The 19,692-nt window shown below is 42.5% G+C and overlaps 4 protein-coding genes across 6 annotated transcripts in view; 3 read left to right on the top strand and 1 right to left on the bottom strand.

Annotated features, from left to right (window-relative positions):
- Window positions 1-759: 759 nt before the first annotated feature.
- Window positions 760-2,555, bottom strand: LOC146317205 (E3 ubiquitin-protein ligase RNF135-like). Its single transcript, XM_084732750.1, is given in 4 exon segments — window positions 760-1,441; window positions 1,444-1,898; window positions 1,900-2,059; window positions 2,217-2,555. Coding segments are annotated over 4 exon segments (1,287 nt in total). The 5' UTR covers window positions 2,551-2,555; the 3' UTR covers window positions 760-1,103.
- A 4,954-nt stretch (window positions 2,556-7,509) lies between these two features.
- On the top strand, window positions 7,510-11,445 carry LOC146317204 (uncharacterized). Its single transcript, XM_084733121.1, has 7 exons — window positions 7,510-8,119; window positions 8,272-8,845; window positions 8,936-8,996; window positions 10,272-10,415; window positions 10,554-10,687; window positions 10,911-11,034; window positions 11,126-11,445. Exons 1-7 carry the CDS (start codon window positions 7,658-7,660, stop codon window positions 11,277-11,279), a joined length of 1,653 nt encoding a protein of 550 aa, XP_084589247.1. The 5' UTR covers window positions 7,510-7,657; the 3' UTR covers window positions 11,280-11,445.
- A 1,400-nt stretch (window positions 11,446-12,845) lies between these two features.
- Window positions 12,846-16,468, top strand: LOC146317203 (PX domain-containing protein 1-like). Of its 3 annotated transcripts, none has more exons than XM_084732840.1 (6): window positions 12,846-12,923; window positions 13,184-13,468; window positions 13,843-13,943; window positions 14,329-14,521; window positions 15,967-16,075; window positions 16,240-16,468. In XM_084732840.1, exons 2-6 carry the CDS (start codon window positions 13,273-13,275, stop codon window positions 16,328-16,330), a joined length of 690 nt encoding a protein of 229 aa, XP_084588966.1. In that variant the 5' UTR covers window positions 12,846-12,923; window positions 13,184-13,272; the 3' UTR covers window positions 16,331-16,468. The 3 variants fall into 3 exon arrangements, with proteins under 3 accessions (XP_084588966.1, XP_084588964.1, XP_084588965.1); XM_084732838.1 differs by having other exon boundaries at window positions 16,163-16,468; XM_084732839.1 differs by lacking the exon at window positions 12,846-12,923 and having other exon boundaries at window positions 13,130-13,468; window positions 16,163-16,468.
- Window positions 16,469-17,734: 1,266 nt separating this feature from the next.
- The window catches only part of opn4.1 (opsin 4.1), a 2,343-nt gene continuing 385 nt past the window's right edge, over window positions 17,735-19,692 (top strand). The window contains exon 1 of the mRNA XM_084731342.1: window positions 17,735-19,692. This exon is cut by the window's right edge and continues 385 nt beyond it. Coding sequence (XP_084587468.1) covers window positions 17,811-19,262 — 1,452 coding nt within the window. The 5' untranslated portion in view covers window positions 17,735-17,810 and the 3' untranslated portion in view covers window positions 19,263-19,692.

Raw genomic sequence — 19,692 nt, 5'->3', positions numbered from 1 at the left:
TACAGTAATTTGAGTATTTGTAATTAATTACTCCCACCCCTGATTACTGATCAGTTTGGCAATAATTTTTCCACTAATTAATTAGTTGTTTGATGAAAAATGTTGATCAGAGTCCAACATGATGTCCTCAAATATCTTGTTTTGTCCACAACTCAAAGATCTTCAGTTTACTGTCAGAGAGGAAAGAAACCAGAAGATATTCACATTTAAGAAACTGAAATCACAGAATTTGGACTTTTAATTCAAAACTTACTCAAACTGATTAATCGATTATCAAAATAGTTGGCAGTTTACCACCCCATTAATAATTGAATAATTGTTGCAGCTGGAGTGTTAACAGGCCGTGGTCTTGTTTTTATTATACTCTCATATTAGTTTGACATTTTCTCCATCAGCTCTGTAGGAGAGGAGAAGAAAATATTTAGTTCATATTTGTTTGTTCATTCTGTAAAGCTTCAGTTTGTTCAGTAAAGTCTGTTCAATGACTCGTGTTCAATGAGTTCATGTACAGATTCACTTCATCCACACAGCCACGTTTGTTTGGGCAGAATCTCACCTATGTAGAAGACAATAATCAATCACCTCCTTATTGATTATCATCAGGATAATTACAGTTTTATAACACCTCATAGTTCCTCATTTCTACATCAATCTGAACAACAACAACATTTGTTCTGCCAAACAAATAAATATAAATGTAATGACAGATTTCTTTGCAAATGTACAAAGTGAGAACAAAATATGTGGAATAAATGAAGATCTGATGCTGCAGTGGAAGAGAAACAACAACATACAAACACATCAACACAAATATTCATCAAACATGTGGAGCACAGAGACATTTACATTTCCATACAGAGAAATATCAGTTCAGGTAAACAGAAGTCATCACAGGAAGGAGCGCCGCCTAAACAAACTCAAACATTTACACAACAACAGATGACAAGATGTCAAAGTACCGCCCACAATGTTTGACTGACAGCTGATCTGTGTGCAGTGGAGAAATGTCACAACAATCAGCTCTCAGCAACAAACATGAAGACGAAATAAGTTGAAGAATTAAAACTCAGAATTCAACCAACTGTCCCTTAAATGACTTCTGACTATCTGAGTTTACAGAACTCAGCAGTGACTTCATGAAACCAGGAATAAACCCGGAGTCCAGCATAGAGAGGCTGAGTGGATGTGGTCTGGACTCTGTGGAGGAGAGTCATGGTTTCAGAGATGCTGTAGAAGGACAGAATACCTGCACTGTGATCCAGGTACACCCCAACTCTGGAGGACCGAGGACCTGAGACGGGGGTTTGGACATTGTTGTACCAAAAGATATAACTGTTTGTGCCACAATATAACACCCAAGATTTGTCATTTTGTCCAAATCTACATTCACTCCCTGCTCTGCTGATATTCTTACATGTGACTGTGACATCAGCTCGTCTTCGCTCCACTCCACCTCCCAGTAACAACGTCCAGTCAGACTCTCTCTACTCAGGACCTGAGACCACCAAGTGAACCTGTCTGGGTGACTAGAATAAGACTGACATCTCATTAATGTTACTTTTCTGTTCCCCTCAGATAATAACAACCATTTGTTTGTTGTGTTTGGATCCAGTGTGATGTCACATGAATATTTTAAGAACTCAGCTCTGGTCTTGGGTTCTGGTTCTGGTTGTGGCAGTAAAACATCCACTTCAGTCACTGTCAGTGAGACATTTGTCCATTTCTCACTCAGAACGTCCTGTAGTTTGTCTCTGAGCTCTGACACAGCAGCGGTCACGTCCTCAAAGTCCCTCAGAGGACGGATATTGATGCTGGATGAGTCTGTAGACTCACTGAGTGCTGACAGTGAGGGGTAGTTGTGTAGAAACTGGTTGTGATCCTCTGTGTGATCCTCTGTCCTCCACTGCTTTATCAGCAGAGCGACTGATAGCCTCCACCTCCTGTTGAAGCACCTTCACATCTTTCTGTCTGTGCTGGATTCTCTGCTGGATGTTTTGTCGACTCACCTCCAGCTCTCTCTGCCTCTCAGTCCTTTCTGCTGCTGCTGACACCGTGTCGTCATCAGTACGACTTCATCACTTCATCATGACGAGAGCAGATGTTCTCCTGGAGCTTCTTCTTCTCCACCAGCTTGTGTTTCTTTAATGGAGCTACATCATAATGAGGCTGCAGGTGTTTCTCACAGTAAGAGGTCAGACAGACCAGACAGGACTTGAGAGCTTTCAGTTTTCTCCCAGTGCAGAAATCACAGGCCACATCTTCAGGTCCAGCATAGCAGTGATCAGCAGGAGCAGCTTGGACTCCAGTCTTCACTTCCTCCACTAAATCTGCTAACACAGTGTTTTTCTCCAGGACAGGCGTCGGTGTGAAGGTCCTCCTACACTGAGGGCAGCTGTAGATGTGTTTCAGATCCTCTTCATCCCACTGGGTTTTAATACAGTTCATGCAGTAGCTGTGTCCACAGGAAGTGGTCACCGGATCCTTCAGTAGCTCCAGACAGATCGAACAGCAGAATTTTTCTTTGTCCAGTTGAACTCCTTTCTGCACCATTTCACCTCTCAGTAACAACAACTGTCTGACCTTCATTTCCTCAGAACTGCTGAGTTCACCACATGTTGGTTCCACCCATCCTCAAACTGTAGATCTGAAGGGGAGGGAACAAGGAAATATATGAACAGAGTGGAGCTGGTTGTGTTTATTCCAGGAAGAGGAGCAGCTCTGTGAATCTGAACTTTGTCTTATCATTTATAATGAAGCCTCAGTTCAAACCTGATCCACATTTGAAAACATTTCAGCTTATAGTTGTAAAATACTCCTCAGGCTTTGCTGACGGCTCCATATTTCTCCAACTCTTCCTCTGATCCTCTTCAGTTTTCTTTTTCTGGTTAAAACCAGCTGACTGACAATAAGGAGTTATCAAACTAAACTGTCATAAAATACTTCAGTTGCTGTTTAATCACTTTGTCTGGCAACAATTTCCCACTACTCCATTAATTGTTTGGGCCATAAAATGTCAGAATATAATGAAAAACAATGAATCCTGTCACAAGCTTGTCAATTAAAAAACTAGGTCCAAACATGTGAAAACAGGTGGAGTGAACAGACACGTCGATGTTCTGCACCTGTTTTCACATGTTTGGACCTAGTTTTCAACAAGTGATCAGTCAATAACTTTTCCCCTAATCGATCACTTCTTTGGTCCATAAAATGTCAGAAAATGCTCATTAAAGTCCAAGATGACATCCTCAAATATCTTGTTTTGCCAAACCAATTAATCAGTTATCAAAATAGTTGGCGACTAATTTAATCCTCAGTTAATAATTGAACAATTGTCACAGCTCTAGTCTTAACAGACCATCTCACTGTTTTTATTTTCTCTCATCAGGAAACCAATATAGGACATTTTTAGTCATGTTCATAAAAGAGACCAAATATGTACAAACATATATATCATATAAACATGTTAAATACTTCATTAAAGGTGAACTGCGGTTATAAATCTTAAATTGTTTGCGGAATTTCTTCCACAATCTTTTATTTATTTGGTGACACAAATAAAAGCTCCTGTGACCCACCTGTGGGTCACGAGCCAGTGTTTGGTAGTGACTGATTTGTGACTGCATCATTTTAAACATATCTAACAATAAATCAAAATCAAAACACTGAAACAAAATAAATTAAAGTCATCAGATGATCAAGACTTTTTATTCTGCAGTTTCTTCAAAGACTGAGAGGAAATTTTTTGAGTCATTTTAAATGCTATAAAACAAGGAACTACTTGAAAAAAAAAATCTATGTTTATGTTTATAAAAATGACCTATAATCAAAATATTAGGCTATTACATAAAAATGATATTCTTTAATAAACAACTTTATAACATCATATTCAAAAACAGGTTTACATCCTTTTTTTAAACCAAACACTTGTGTTTTCTTTCTTCGCAAATATTTAACAGTATTGCAGTTGTTGTAAGATTTTTTTTCATACATCAAATAAAAATATAAAGTATGTAACAGTGAATATCGTGAAACACATTCATTTAAGGGAAAAATTATGAGATTTTGATCAAATTTTTGTTCAGTTTTGTATCATTATGTGAAAAACACAGTTGCATTTAATTCAATTTAATTTTTAATTTTTGTTTTCAAGTCACCTCAGTTTCCAGAGCAGCTTTGCTAGTTTTTGTTTAATTTTTATTGTTTAAAATGCTCCATTTTATTTTTATTTCTACTGGTTTCAGTATTATTGACTCTCTGTCTGATTTGCACCACTCACGGTGGCAAAGAGTCAAACTAAAGACACTTCCTGTCGTCTAGTTTTTATTTTTATTTCAGCTCAACAGTTTTAGCGTCGTTTGAAAGGGGAGAGCCGGACGAGCAGGTGACTGCAATCTACAAACTCACCATTAGATGCCACTAATTCCTACACACTGCTGTGTAATATTAAATGTTCAATAAACAATTAATTTCACATAAATTATAGGATGAGAGTGATGAGATTCTGATCAAATTTTCATGTAGTTTAATGTCCTGATAGTTGACTGGAGGCTCCCTGTATGAAACCCAGCAGGGTTGTTTCCTCTGAACGGTTATGATGATCATCAGAGATTTAGCTTCACCGCTAACAGTTGCATGTTGGGTAATTAGAATTATTGGCATAATAAGCTAATTAATGGACCTGCATTGGAAACAGTTGATTTAGCTTCTTGTTAACTTGTAAAGTTGATTAAGAGTCTGAATCCATCCCTGTAATGTCCAGAAATTAAAAAAAGTAAAAAAAATAAATCCCTTCTCCCACCAGCACCAACTGTTAGGCCAGTGGTTTTCAAACTGTGGTCTGTGGACATCCAGGGGTCTGTGGAACTCTGCCAAGGAGTCTGTGAAAAGTTCTCAGATTCATTCATTTAAGTAATTCTGATAAATATATATATATATATATATATATATATATATATATATATATATATATATATATATATATATATATATTTACTTATTTACTTATATAATTGTTTTAAAGTGGCTGATTCAACTGAATGAATTGTTTTCATTTTTTCTTCTTTTCTTTTCATTTTCAGTCTGTAGTTTTCCCCCTCTATTACATATATATAATAATAATAATAATAGTAATAATAATAATAATAATAATAATAATATTATTATTATTATTATTATGTAACTTTACCTTTTCTTTATTTCCTCCTTACATTCTTCTTCTTCTTTCAGTTGTATTTGTATATTGTGGTTATTCTGTGGTGCAAATATTTTCAATACATGTTTAGTATCTTAATAAAACATTTAAGTTTTACTGAATAGAAGTGTGAAAATAAAGTCAAATGATTCCACGTGACACCTATTTTTTTCTATCAGGGGAATTCAGAGGAATTATGCGGTTTTTGCGAGGTGATTGGATCTTCTTCTTCTTCTTCTTCTTCTTCTTCTTCTTCTTCTTCTTCTTCTTCTTCTTCTTGTTTCGTAAAAAAACTATTTAAAACGGAGTTCAGGAGGACAATCAATGAATCATTTAAACACCTTCAGTTAAAATTAAAAGTTGTTTTAATGTTCAGATTAATTCACCATCAAATCATCCGAGCTTCTTCTTCTCCTCCAGGCGGCGGAACAAGCGATCGCGCATGACGTAACGACCGTAGAAGAAGAAAGACGGAAGTAAACACAACAGCAGCAGCAGGTGAGTTTTAGTGAAACTCTTCAACATTTCACCTGAAAACACGTGTGATTTATTTCACCTGCTTTTCATTAAACACTTCAAACACACTCTGCTAGCACAGTTAGCTTCTGCTAGCACAGTTAGCTTCTGCTAGCACAGTTAGCTTCTGCTGGCACAGTTAGCTTCTGCTAGCACAGTTAGCTTCTGCTGGCACAGTTAGCTTCTGCTGGCACAGTTAGCTTCTTTGCTGCAGCTGTTGGCATGATCGTGTTAGCCTCGTTATTTATTTGTTTGTACCGTGTCTCTTTATTTATTTATTTATTTATTTATTGTGTATCAAGATGTTAGTTTTCTGCGATGTTGATTTCATGACGTGTTTGTGACGTTTTCTGTATATTTTGGGGGTTTTATTGATCATAACATTTTTATTTGAGACTGAAGATCTTTCATTGAACTCATTTTGGGGAACATGAATTATTTCTAATGTGTATATGATTATTGGCGTGTATTATCATGGTATAGATATGTAATATATGTGTCTGTAAAAGATAACAGAAGGTTTTATAATAAATTAATAAATCAGATCATGATCATTATAAAACATCAAGAATAAAAACGACTCAATCAATCAATTAAAAAAGTGACTGGAGGCTAAAAACACTTGAACGTTTTGGATGAAGAGAGATTTGACTTTGTATTTGTGATTTATTTTTGTTGATGGTTCTTCTGTCATATTTTTGGACGCTGTGGATCAATTTGAGGTTCTCTTTGGTTCCTTTGTTTAGTTCTCTTTGAGAGTTCTGATGCAATCTGGATCTTTACTGCTGAACTCTGAGTCACAGTTCTGTCTCACAGAATTCTTATTTCAGATGTTCACACACCACCTTCTCCTCCAATTACAGATTCTGATACCTGAACTTTGTGCATTGATCAATATGGAGTTCTGATCTGATGCTGTGATTCCTCCATGTTCCTCTCTGTGTGGAGAACATGATCTAACATGATCTATACTCTCTGTAGCGTCACAATCCTTCATTGTAAAAAGCACATTTTACTTTGATCAGTAAATTGCAGCTTCTGCTCTTTTGATGTTACACTTGTGATTTTGCTAACATTTTGATTAATCGATCAGCTGTGATGTCAGGGTTAATCAAAGACTTGATATCTGATCATTGTATCAGTGATACTGACAGCAGCGTTTTAGGCCGAATGTGAGGCGGGTTCTCATGCTGCTGTCAGAACTGGAACAACTTTAAAAACAGACGACAAAACTCATCAAAGTGCTGCAATGCTTAATTTAACAACCGATTTTTAAATTTATTCTCAACTATTCTAATAATCAATTAATCTTTTTGAGTTTTTTTTTTTAAAGTCAGAGTTCTCTGATTTCTGGTTGCTGAGGACGTCATCTTGGATTCTGGAAAACACTGACATTTTCTTCATTTTACTGACCAAACAAATAATCGATTGATTGAGAAAATAGGGCGGCACGGTGGTGCAGTGGTTTGCACTGCCGCCTCACAGCAAGAAGGTCCTGGATCAGGGTCTTTCTGTGTGGAGTTTGCATGTTCTCCCCGTGTCTGCGTGGGTTCTCTCCGGGTTCTCCGGCTTCCTCCCACAGTCCACAGACATGCATGCAGGTTAACTGGTGACTCTAAATTGTCTGTAGGTGTGAGTGTGAGTGTCAGTGGTTGTCTGTCTCTGTGTGTCAGTCCTGTGATGAACTGGCGACTTGTCCAGGGTGAACCCCGCCTCTCACCCAGTGTCAGCTGGGATAGACTCCACCCCCCGCGACCCTTACGGAATAAGCGATTACAGAAAATGAATGAATGATTGAGAAAATAATCGTCAGTGAACATAATGGTCAGGTCTCTCTTCCTGTTGTACTGAGGAACTCTTCATCAAAGCCGTTATTTAAACGTTGCTGAATATAAAACTGAATCCTGACCGAACCGTATTCTTCTTCTGTTTGCAGCGAGCAGTGATGTCATGGTGATGTCATCAGTGAGGCAGCGGTACCGTGACATCAGTCCTGTGACGCTGCAGGTGGTGGGCGGGGCCGTGAGCTCCAGTCTGTACTGTGGGGAGGTGGAGGGTGTGTCGGGGGGGCTGGTGGAGTCCTTCCTGGTGGAGCTGTATCGATGTAAACTCTGTCAGTTCACCTGTGGCCTCAAGTCCTCCATCAGCAGCCATCTGCTGCTGCGGCACCGCCCCCCCACACTCACCTACCTGACAGAGGGGGCTGACGGAGGGAGTGGGGCTGATGATAGACAGGAGGCGGGGCTCCAACAGGGGGCGTCTCCCTATCAGCTGGGTCTGAACGGAGAGACAAAGCAGAGCGATGAAGATGAGGATGAAGAGTTCCTGCTCTACAACATGCTGGACAACATGAGCCCACCCACCTGTGACATCAGCAGTGAAGGGGGGCTGCAGGTCGCACACACCTGTGAGGTGACACACCTGACACACACACTGAAACACATTAATGACAGACCTCTTCAGGTCAGGTGTGCAGTAATGTCACACGATGACATGTACATATGAGGTCATATTTACAGACCAATTATAGATGAGATGGTCATGTGACAGTTTTCTGTCTGCAGGTGAGCACTCTGTTTGAGGAGGAGGAGGAGGAGTCGTCCATCTTCCCTCTGAAGGCGGGCTCAGTGGACCTGTCCTGTCCCATCGACCCCCCTGCCACCCAAGAGGAGATGGCTCAGTCCGCTCACCTCATGACTCTGGGACTGTGTCGCATCTCAGCCGCCAAACCTGCTCCTCCTCCTCCTCCTCCTCCTCCTCCTCCCAGCACCTCCCAACCCATCCCCGCTCCCCCTGATGCCTCCCCCTGCCCTTCACAGAGCGAGGCAAGGTTGTCCGCATCCAGTAGACGGAGGTGTCTCCTGTGTCCTGCGACGCTGTCGTCCAGGCGGGTGCTGGACATACATGTGCGTTCTCACCGGTCTGGCGGCGGGTTCGGCTGCGTATCCTGCAGCTGGACGGCAGCCAGCTGGGAGGAGCTGGAGCCTCACTGGAAGAGCCACAGCAGGAGGAGGAGGAGGAGGAGGAGGAAGGGTGAGCAGGGACAGGAAGAGAAAACGCAAAAGAAGAAGAAGAAAAGGGTGGTAGCATCAAAACCATTCAGAAACCTTCACCAAGAAACACATAACGACCAGTCAGGTGAAACTACCGTCAGCTGCATTTTATAATCAAAAATCAGTGATCAATAACAGGACTGATAATAACAGTGATGATTATCTGTTTCTGCAGACAGATGGAAGGGCCGGCTGATTGGACGAGCAGGAGAGCAGGAGGCAGAACGTACAGACAGGTAGACGGCTGGAACTGTCCATGTAACTAGGTGTAGGTGTGAACATGTTAATACCAGGTGTAAACGTGTTAATACCAGGTGTAAACGTGTTAATGCCAGGTGTAAACGTGTTAATACCAGGTGTAAACGTGTTAATACCAGGTGTAAACGTGTTAATATCAGGTGTAAACGTGTTAATACCAGGTGTAAACATGTTAATACCAGGTGTAAGTGTGTTAATACCAGGTGTAAACATGTTAATACCAGGTGTAAACATGTTAATGCCAGGTGTAAACATGTTAATGCCAGGTGTAAACATGTTAATGCCAGGTGTAAACATGTTAATACCAGGTGTAAGTGTGTTAATACCAGGTGTAAACGTGTTAATGCCAGGTGTAAACATGTTAATGCCAGGTGTAAACATGTTAATGCCAGGTGTAAACATGTTAATGCCAGGTGTAAACATGTTAATGCCAGGTGTAAACATGTTAATACCAGGTGTAAACATGTTAATACCAGGTGTAAGTGTGTTAATACCAGGTGTAAACATGTTAATGCCAGGTGTAAACATGTTAATACCAGGTGTAAACGTGTTAATATCAGGTGTAAACATGTTAATGCCAGGTGTAAACATGTTAATACCAGGTGTAAGTGTGTTAATACCAGGTGTAAACATGTTAATACCAGGTGTAAACATGTTAATACCAGGTGTAAACATGTTAATGCCAGGTGTAAACATGTTAATGCCAGGTGTAAGTGTGTTAATGCCAGGTGTAAACATGTTAATGCCAGGTGTAAACATGTTAATACCAGGTGTAAACATGTTAATACCAGGTGTAAACATGTTAATACCAGGTGTAAACATGTTAATGCCAGGTGTAAGTGTGTTAATACCAGGTGTAAACATGTTAATGCCAGGTGTAAACATGTTAATGCCAGGTGTAAACATGTTAATACCAGGTGTAAACATGTTAATGCCAGGTGTAAACATGTTAATGCCAGGTGTAAGTGTGTTAATACCAGGTGTAAACATGTTAATGCCAGGTGTAAACATGTTAATACCAGGTGTAAACATGTTAATACCAGGTGTAAACATGTTAATACCAGGTGTAAGTGTGTTAATATCAGGTTTGAAGGCGTAAATATGGTCAAATGAAATTTTAAAACCTTCTTAAATGTGTTGTGATCACCCAGCTGCTGTTGATTTGTTGTTTTGTGTTGATTCTGATTAATTAATTTGAGGTTGTGCGTGTAAGAGCCAATGAGAAAGCAGTATGTTGTGTGTGTTGTTCCCAGTCAGACCAGTAGGGGTCAGACTGGTTCACTGCAGACCGTCACAGAGAAGAAGAAGAAGAAAAAGAAGAAGGAAACCAAATGCAAGGAGACAGCAGAAGAGAAGAAGGGCAAGGAGACAGGTTTCTGCTGCTCTCTGTGTCACAGGTAACTACACTACCCACAATCCTTCACTGCATCAGACTGATCACATGTCACAGGGCAGCATGTGGGTGAAAACTCAGTGTCCCTCACATGTTGCAGGGTTGTGATTAGTCTCTTCAGCTGTGATGTTTGTCTCCACAGGAAGTTCTCCTCCAAACTGACTCTGAGGCGTCACCTGGGTGTCCATGGCGGAGAGAAACCGTTCACCTGTCCTCACTGTCCCTACAGCAGCCGACTGAAGGCCTCCCTGCTGCAACACCTGAGGACACACACAGGTTTGGTTCCTGCAGCTAAGCTCCGCCCACAAAAGAGACACAGTTAATCCTGTCACAATATTGTCAGCTGAAAACTACGTCCAAAAGAAAGATGCAAACGTGTTGGCACCTTTTATGGACATATGTTTCAACACTTCCCTGTAACAACTTGTCTTTATTGATTAATCTGTCCAATCGATTGGTTGAGAGGTCTTAAAATGTGACTGACTGTGTGTGTTCTCAGGTGAGAAGCCGTACAGGTGTGCTGAGTGTCCGTATGCGTCTATAGATCGCAGCTCTCTGCTGAGACACTGCAGGACTCACAGTCAGGAGAAACCGTACAGGTGTCAACACTGTGACTACAGCAGGTAACACGTCTGCTCTCCACTGTTTGCCACAATAACAACATCAGATACTGTGGTGCCATGGCGACAGTAACATCCTGTTGTTCTCTCTCAGTATCCAGAAGAAGAGTCTCGACCTGCATGCTCGCCGCCATCACACCGGCGAGGCGTTTCCATGCCAACAGTGTGAGTACTCGAGTCCGGACCGTCAGCTGCTGCTGAGACATGTCCGCAGACACCACGCCCCCTCCCAGCACGCCGCGCTGTGACCGTACAGGTGATCGGGGGCTCTCTGACTGGACTGTTGCCTGGTGGGCAGGACTACTGTGTCCAGATTGATGATGTCAGCAGACACGCTGCTGACATCATCAATCTGATGATGTTTTATTTTATCTGCTGGTTGGATTTTTTAAAATAAAGTCAAAAACATAAAAACTCAGTTGTGTTTTCATTTGGTTCAAACTAATATAATACCACTGTGAGACAGCTATTGCTTAATTAACTCTTAATTAACCATTAATTAAACTTAAGTCACGTTAATTAAAACTTACTATATTATAATAAATAAATAAATGTGGCTATAAAATAAATTAATTATAAATTTAAAAAACTAAATAACTAAGTGAATAAATACATACATAAATACTCATATTACCAACAAACAGTTCTATATTTAATTAACTTCATTATTCAGTTATTTCATAGGAATATTTACTAACTGACGCTTTGGAAGAGGTTTTCCATAGCTTGATGGATTTTATTGAAATTGAAATTAATTGTCCAGTAATTGTTTGTGTGGTTGTTTTGTATCAGACCAGAAGGTTTTGCAGGATGTTGGGCTGCGAGTAATGATTATTATACCTGTCAGTTAATTCTTCTTTTCTTTTCTCAATTAATCAATCAGTTGTTTGGTCCATAAAATATCAGAAACTGTTGATCAAAGTCCAAGATGTCGTCCTCAAATGTCTTGTTTTGTCCACAACTCAAAGACATTCAGTTTACTGTCAGAAAGGAAAGAAAACAGAAAATATTCACATTTAAGAAACTGAAATCACAGAATTGAGACTTTTTTTTATTTAAAAATTACTCAAAATGATTAATTGATTGATTAATTCTGTCAGTCTCGTCAACGTTACTGTCCTCCACATGTATGGATGGATGGATCAACCTTTGACTGAACAGAAAGAACCTTTGTCCATGAGGAGCCTGCTGAGCTTCAGGATTAAGCCCCGCCCCCCTGTCACAAGCTGATTAACGTGGTTACTGACCTGGGGGGGGGGGTCAGTAGGTCGACCAATCAGCTGCCAGAGTGATGAGAATCTGTTTAAAGCATCAGATTGATGTCTTTCATTCAGGCTGCTGATGCTTCACTTCACTCTCCTTAAATTAACCTTTAATGAACCTTTAATGAACCTTTAATGAACCTTTAATGAACCCTTAAAGAACCCTTAAAGAATCCTTATAACATACAAACAGCTTCATGGAAATCAGAGTCTGTTTGTCTTTTAATTTGAAAAACTGAAGCCCTTAAAAGCACCTTGATTTGAAAATGTTCTAATGAAGAAATCCGTTTTAAGGAACTTCCTCGAAACAGTTAAAGGGAAGTTCCACTCAAACAAACACACATGTTGTCAGTGTGTGTTGATCAGTTTGAGTTGTTAGCGATCAGCTGATTGATCCTGTGACCGTGTGATGGATTATTTGGATTATGATCACAAAGGGTGTCGTCTGAAGCTCAAAGCTGCTTTAACTTTTCAATCCTGAACCTCACCGAGAAGAGAACATGACCGCCGCCGCCGCCGCCGCTGCTGTTCATTCTTCCTCTACTGATGACTTTCCTCTTCTTATTCTTCTTCTTCCTCTCTGTCTTGTTGTTGTTGTTTATTCTTCAGATGTGACTCCGCCCTCCTGAGGTCTGTTCCTAAACACTGGATCATGTAGTGGGCGTGTCCTGTAGATACTGTGAGTTAGACGTACTTGTTTCTTCTTATTTTTCTTCTTCCTTTTCTTGTTCTTGTTGTTGTTCTTCTTCTTGTTCTGCTTCTTCTTCTTCTTCTTCTTCTTGTTCTTGTTGTTGTTCTTCTTCTTCTTCTTGTTCTTCTTCTTGTTCTTGTTCTTCTTCTTCTTCTTCTCCTCCTCCTCCTCCTCCTCCTCCTCCTGTGAATGTCTGCAGCAGGTGGAGCAGGAGGCGGAGTAGCACCCAGAGGTGGTGGATGATGCAGTGTGGCAGTTGCACCAGGTGATGATGTCAGAGCTGCAGTGATGTTGTCAGGTGTGTGTGTGGTGGAGGTGTGGGCGGAGCTGCTGTCAGGTGGACAGGTGGAGGTGAGGGCGGAGCTTTCGGATGGCAGCTTCCTGCAGCTCAACAGGACTGATGAAGACTTGGCTCAGATGATGAAGAGGCTGGTGGACGGATTCCATGATGACAGAGAGACACTGTTGTCCAGCCTGCTCACAGGTGAGTTCATACACCTGCCTGTCCTCTTGTCTGTGTCCACCTGTCTGTCTGTCCTCCTGTCTGTCTTCCTGTCTGTGTCCACCTGTCTGTCTGTCCATGTGTCTGTGTCCACCTGTCTGTCTGTCCATGTGTCTGTGTCCACCTGTCTGTCTGTCTTCCTGTCTGTGCCAACCTGTCTGTCATCCTCTCTGTCCTCTTTATTAGTAGAAGATATATATTGATCATAAATCAGCTGTGATGTCATTTCCTCTTCACTAAAACAGGATGCCAGATTATTATCAGCAGGTTGTCTGAAGATGATCAATAATACTAATAATCAATAGATCACATTGATCATTGTGCCTGTATCAGTCGTAACAGTTTAGTGTTTTCAGGTCTGTTGAGGGTTCGAGCTGCAGATCAGAGTTCAGATCCTGAACTTAAAACTGTGGAGGTGAACAAACTGCTGAAGACCATCATCAAGCTGCCACACAAGGTGATTACTGATTGATAATCGATCGAGAAACTTTATATAACAATTCACTAAAGAGCTGGGACGTCGTGTCAATGAAAACTTTTTGACCTTTTTTTGACTTTATGGACAGGTGAAAAATGTCACGGATGTCTCTCCACGTCCTCCACCTGTTGTCAGATGTTTGGACCTATGTTTTGTTTTTTGACACGATTGACAGGATCAGTGAATTGATTTTCTTTAGTTTCTGACACTTTCTGGACCGAAGAGCGCAGAGTCCCAGTGTTTGTCTGTATTTGTTTCCTTTGCTTTGTTTGAAATGTTCTGCACAGATCAGAGAGTGGACACAATCTGTCCACTGTTTGTCCCTATGTCTTTTCATATCTGATTCTACTTGTCTGGTCCACAGTTCTCTCAATCAGAGGCGGTGCTCGCCTTCTTTGAACCATCTACTGCAGACCAGACCTTCAGAAAGGATGAGAACCAGAACCAGACCTTCAGACCAGAAGAGGACCAGCCTGTCAGAGAGAAGGACGAGGACAAGGATGAGGACGAGGATGTGGAGGATCTCATTGTCTTCCAGAGTCCACTGGTTCATTCAGGTCAGTTATTAACTCCTTACACACTGTGATGTCAGACACTGATCAGGTTCAGACGATCACATCTACAATCCATGTCACCAGTCACCATCAGCAGCCGCTCAAAGTGCTAATACAGCTGCATGCTAACTTAGCATCATGCTAATATATGCTGCCTTCAAATGAAAGTTGTAGAGTTGTAGTTATGACCTGAGACCTGTGTCCACTCACAACTTTCAGAAAATTATCACAACCCCATCTGAATGCAGCTTTAGCCTCATGTTAACTTACCCTCATGCTAACTTATCCTCATGTTAACTTATCTTCATGCTAACTTATCCTCATGTTAACTTATCTTCATGCTAACTTATCCTCATGCTAACTTATCGTCATGTTAACTCATCCTCATGCTAACTTATCCTCATGTTAACTCATTCTCATGCTAACTTATCCTCATGCTAACTTATCCTCATGTTAACTCATTCTCATGCTAACTTATCCTCATGCTAACTTATCCTCATGTTAACTCATCCTCATGCTAACTTATCGTCATGTTAACTCATCCTCATGCTAACTTATCCTCATGTTAACTCATTCTCATGCTAACTTATCCTCATGCTAACTTATCCTCATGTTAACTCATTCTCATGCTAACTTATCCTCATGCTAACTTATCCTCATGTTAACTCATTCTCATGCTAACTTATCCTCATGCTAACTTATCCTCATGTTAACTCATCCTCATGCTAACTTATCCTCATGTTAACTCATTCTCATGCTAACTTATCCTCATGTTAACTCATCCTCATGTTAACTCATTCTCATGCTAACTTATCCTCATGTTAACTCATCCTCATGTTAACTCATTCTCATGCTAACTTATCCTCATGTTAACTCATCCTCATGTTAACTCATCCTCATGCTAACTTATCCTCATGCTAACTTATCCTCATGTTAACTTATCCTCATGTTAACTCATTCTCATGCTAACTTATCCTCATGTTAACTCATCCTCATGCTAACTTATCCTCATGCTAACTCATCCTCATGCTAACTTATCCTCATGTTAACTCATTCTCATGCTAACTTATCCTCATGCTAACTTATCCTCATGTTAACTCATCCTCATGCTAACTTATCCTCATGTTAACTCATTCTCATGCTAACTTATCCTCATGCTAACTTATCCTCATGTTAACTTATCCTCATGCTAACTTATCCTCATGTTAACTCATCATCATGCTAACATGAGTGTTTACTCAAACATGTTGCAGCTCACAGGTTAGCTGCCACATAGAGATTAGCTGTTATAAATATTTACAGCTGCTAACTGCAGCTGTAAGTGTTGTGTAGCTAACTGACAAAGCTAACATTAACATGCTAATATCTGAGCTGTTTAGACTGTCTAGAATACGGTCAACATCTCTGATGTGACCTCAGTCGTGTCCACGTGTGTCTCTGTGTTTCAGACGTCCTGACGTCCAACGGTTTCTGTCTGGCAAACACTGAGACCATCCTGTTTGACCTGACTCCACCCACACACCATGTTGTTCAATCAGATGACTCCTCAGGCAGAAGGTAAGATGTCAGGATGTTACGTGTGACTGTCCCTCTGACTCTCTGTCTGTCTGCCTGTCTCACTGTCTCTCTGTCTATGTGTCTCAGAGCGAGTGTCAGTCCTGCCGTCTGTCTGCAGCTCTGTCGACCGTCTGTCTCTCCTCATCTTCTTCGTGGTTTCACAGGGATGATGGGCAGGTTGGTGAAGAGGCGGAGCTTCCCCACCCCCTCCACCTGCTGCTCACCTGGACTCAGGAGACAGACATCCTGGACTGAGTGAACAAAGACACATGGAGGGAGGGAGGGAAGAACTGTCACCACGGTGACACTGCTCTCACCTGACTGCTGGTCGATTGATCGATTGATGGATGGAAAGCTCTTCAGGCTGATGGACTCCTGGAGCATTGTGGGGGGGGGGGCAGCTTTCTGTGGGATCAAGGCTGCTGTGGAGTCAATATCTGCTGCTCCACATTGCATCAGTCTAGAAACTGTTAGCCTAGCATAGGACAAAGACTGGAAGCAAGGGGAAACTGTTAGCATAGTTTAGCAGAAAGACTGTAAGCAGGGGGGAAACTGTTAGCCTAGCTTAGCACAAAGACTGGAAGCAGGGGGAAACTGTTAGCTTAGCTTAGCATGAACACTGGGATCAGGGGTAAACTGTTAGCCTTGTTTATTTTGTCATCTTGTATTAGAGAAAATCAAAACAGAACTTCCATTTGGAAACCTGCTGTTTGAATTGGTCATCAGTATTTTTCTCTGGTTCTTTTGTCAAGTTCTCTGGACTCCGGTTATGTTCATCTGGTTCTCTGGTTCTTTCAGGAGAAGTGGATCAGTTCAGTGTTTCTGACATCAGTTTGTTCTCTGTGTTCAGAGTTTCAATTATTGCCAATCAAGTTTTTATTTTACATGTTTTCCTAGTGGAGGTTCTGCAGCTGGTTCCTCCAAGTTCATCAGTTTAAATTCTATATTTATTCAGATTTTTTAAAAGTTAGATATCAAATAATAATGAAGAGGTTCTGTAAGTTCTGTGTCATTTGTTTGAGTTTCCTTTAATGAACTGCAAAAATCTGAATGACTGTAAACTAACTGAGATCTATTCAAACAAACAAACAGTCAGTTATTACTCTAAACTTTATTCTTTTTCATGAATCCACAACATTTACATTTTCAGATGAAAGAAAGATTTTGTTTATTTGAAGTTTACCAGTTGAACTTGTCTGTTTTTCTCTGTTTGGTTCATTTCTGGGGCGAAATGAGGAAACTGGCCTGTTTGACTTCATTAATGTCAGTGTGAGATGGTCCACATTAAACAATCAGGTCACATCTGCTCCACATGTTGATTTATTCTCTGAGAGTTAATGGATCAGTCTGAGGTCGACTCAATAATCCTCCGTCATCCATCGATCAGCCTCCTATAAAGAGCTGCAGCAGCACAGAGTGGTTCACAGAGAGCCGCCGCCACAGCTGGAGCAACCATCTGACGCTCAACTGACGCTCAACTGACGCTCATCTGACACTCAACTGACGCTCAACTGACACTCAATTGACAACTGACACACGTTCAAGATCGAGCTGAAACCAGCCATCACCCAGCCACCGACCAGCCGCCGTCCAGCTGCCATCCAGCCGCCGTCCAGCCGCCGTCCAGCTGCCGTCCAGCCGCCGTCCAGCTGCCGTCCAGCCGCCGTCCAGCCGCCGTCCAGCCGCCGTCCAGCCGCCGTCCAGCCGCCGTCCAGCCACCATCCACTGGCCAACAATGAGTCACCCAACCAGGAGGTCGTCTCTCTGTTCTCTGGGAGGAAACTGCTCTGATCATCATCGCAGGACATCTAAGCTCCTCCACCTGCCTGGCCACACCCCAACACACCACACTCACCTGCAGCCTCACCTGTTCCCCACCGTGGATGTACCTGACCACGCCCACTATATAATCGGCTCTGTTATCCTGTTGGTCGGAGTGACAGGCATGCTGGGAAACGCTCTGGTCATCTATGTGTTCTGTCGCAGTCGAACGCTGCGATCGCCGAGCAACATGCTGGTGGTCAACCTGGCAGCTGCAGACTTCCTGATGTCTCTGACACAGTCTCCGGTCTTCTTTGTGGCCAGTCTGCACCGCCGCTGGGTATTTGGCGAGCTTGCTTGTGAGCTGTATGCCTTCTGTGGCGCGCTGTTTGGCATCACTTCCATGATGACGCTGACAGCCATTGCAGTGGACCGCTGCCTGGCCATCACGCAGCCACTGGCCCTGCTTGGTGGGGTGAGTCGTGGTCGGGTGTTGGCGGTGCTGGCGGGGGTGTGGCTGTACTCTCTGGGCTGGAGTCTGCCACCATTCTTCGGGTGGAGCGCCTACGTCCCCGAAGGCCTGCAGACATCCTGCAGCTGGGACTACATGAGCTTCACCACGGCCGTGCGCGCCTACACCATCCTGCTTTTCGCCTTCGTCTTCTTTGTCCCACTTGGCCTGATTGTGGCCTGCTACCTCGCCATCTTCCAGGCGGTGCGGAGAGCGGGGCGGGAGGTTCACCAGCTGAACTGTGGAGAGACCAACAAGGCATATGAGCGCCTGCGTGGCGAGTGGCGGTTGGCTAAAGTGGCTCTGGGAGTGATCCTGCTGTTCATTGTCTCCTGGTCACCGTACTCTGCAGTCGCTCTGACCGCCACAGCCGGCTACGCCCACTTGCTGACGCCGTACATGAACTCAGTTCCTGCAGTTATCGCCAAGGCCTCTGCCATCCACAACCCCATCATCTACGCCATCACACACCCAAAGTACCGCGCTGCCATTGGCCGCTACATTCCTGTGCTGCACCCTCTGCTGCGGTTACAGAAGAAAGACCTTCGCTCATCTTTCAGTTCCAGTGGTGCTTCATCACGGCGAGCCACGCTTACCAGTCAGAGCTCGCCGGGAGTCCGGCTCAGCACCGGTATGTGGGCCAATGGCCGCTGGGGGAAGAGCCGACTGTCCTCCGACAGTGAGTCCTGCTGGACAGACAGTGAAGCCGATGGATCCAGCGTCGGGTCAACAGCCTTCACTCGACAGGTGTCTACTGACGTCACCGCTGATACCGCCGTTGCTGCCGACAACGCCAACACTGCAGATACTAACCCCACCCTCTGCCTGCAGACAGGACAGACAGCTCTGTCAACTGACTCTGACTCACCTGATGGGGGCGCTGCAGCAGAGGGTAAACCTCTGCTTCCTCTGTGACACCTGCTGCAGACATGACTCCGCCCCCTCACTCACCATGATGACACAAATTATAAAAATGCAGAAGAAGAAACTGTGTGGTGTTCTGGAGGAAGTCTTCAGGTCATCCTGTTTCTAATGAAAGGTTTTGATTGGACATAGAGACAGTATCACGTTGGGGGGCGGAGCTGGATTTTAACCATGATGTCATTACTGTTTTGCTTACAGTTGTCATGGTTACACCACTCATATTCACTGCTCATCATTACAAACTGTCCTGATTGACCCTGAACCTGAAATGTTGCGCTTCAGCTGAGATATTGATTTATTTATTGATTAATTTCTGATCAGCCTGATTTGTTGTTATTAATAATCAGACATTTGCAGTTCAAACTGCTCAAAGCTTTATTTAAAGTTCTGCAGGCTTCAGTGTTTCTGGATGTTTTTATAC

Source organism: Lutjanus erythropterus, chromosome 12, assembly GCF_056507025.1.
Source record: "Lutjanus erythropterus isolate fLutEry1 chromosome 12, fLutEry1.hap2, whole genome shotgun sequence".
In the NCBI taxonomy this organism is placed as follows: domain Eukaryota; kingdom Metazoa; phylum Chordata; class Actinopteri; order Lutjaniformes; family Lutjanidae; genus Lutjanus; species Lutjanus erythropterus.
The sequence above is the reverse complement of the archived record's forward strand: the minus strand, read 5'-3'. Positions and strand labels throughout refer to the sequence as shown.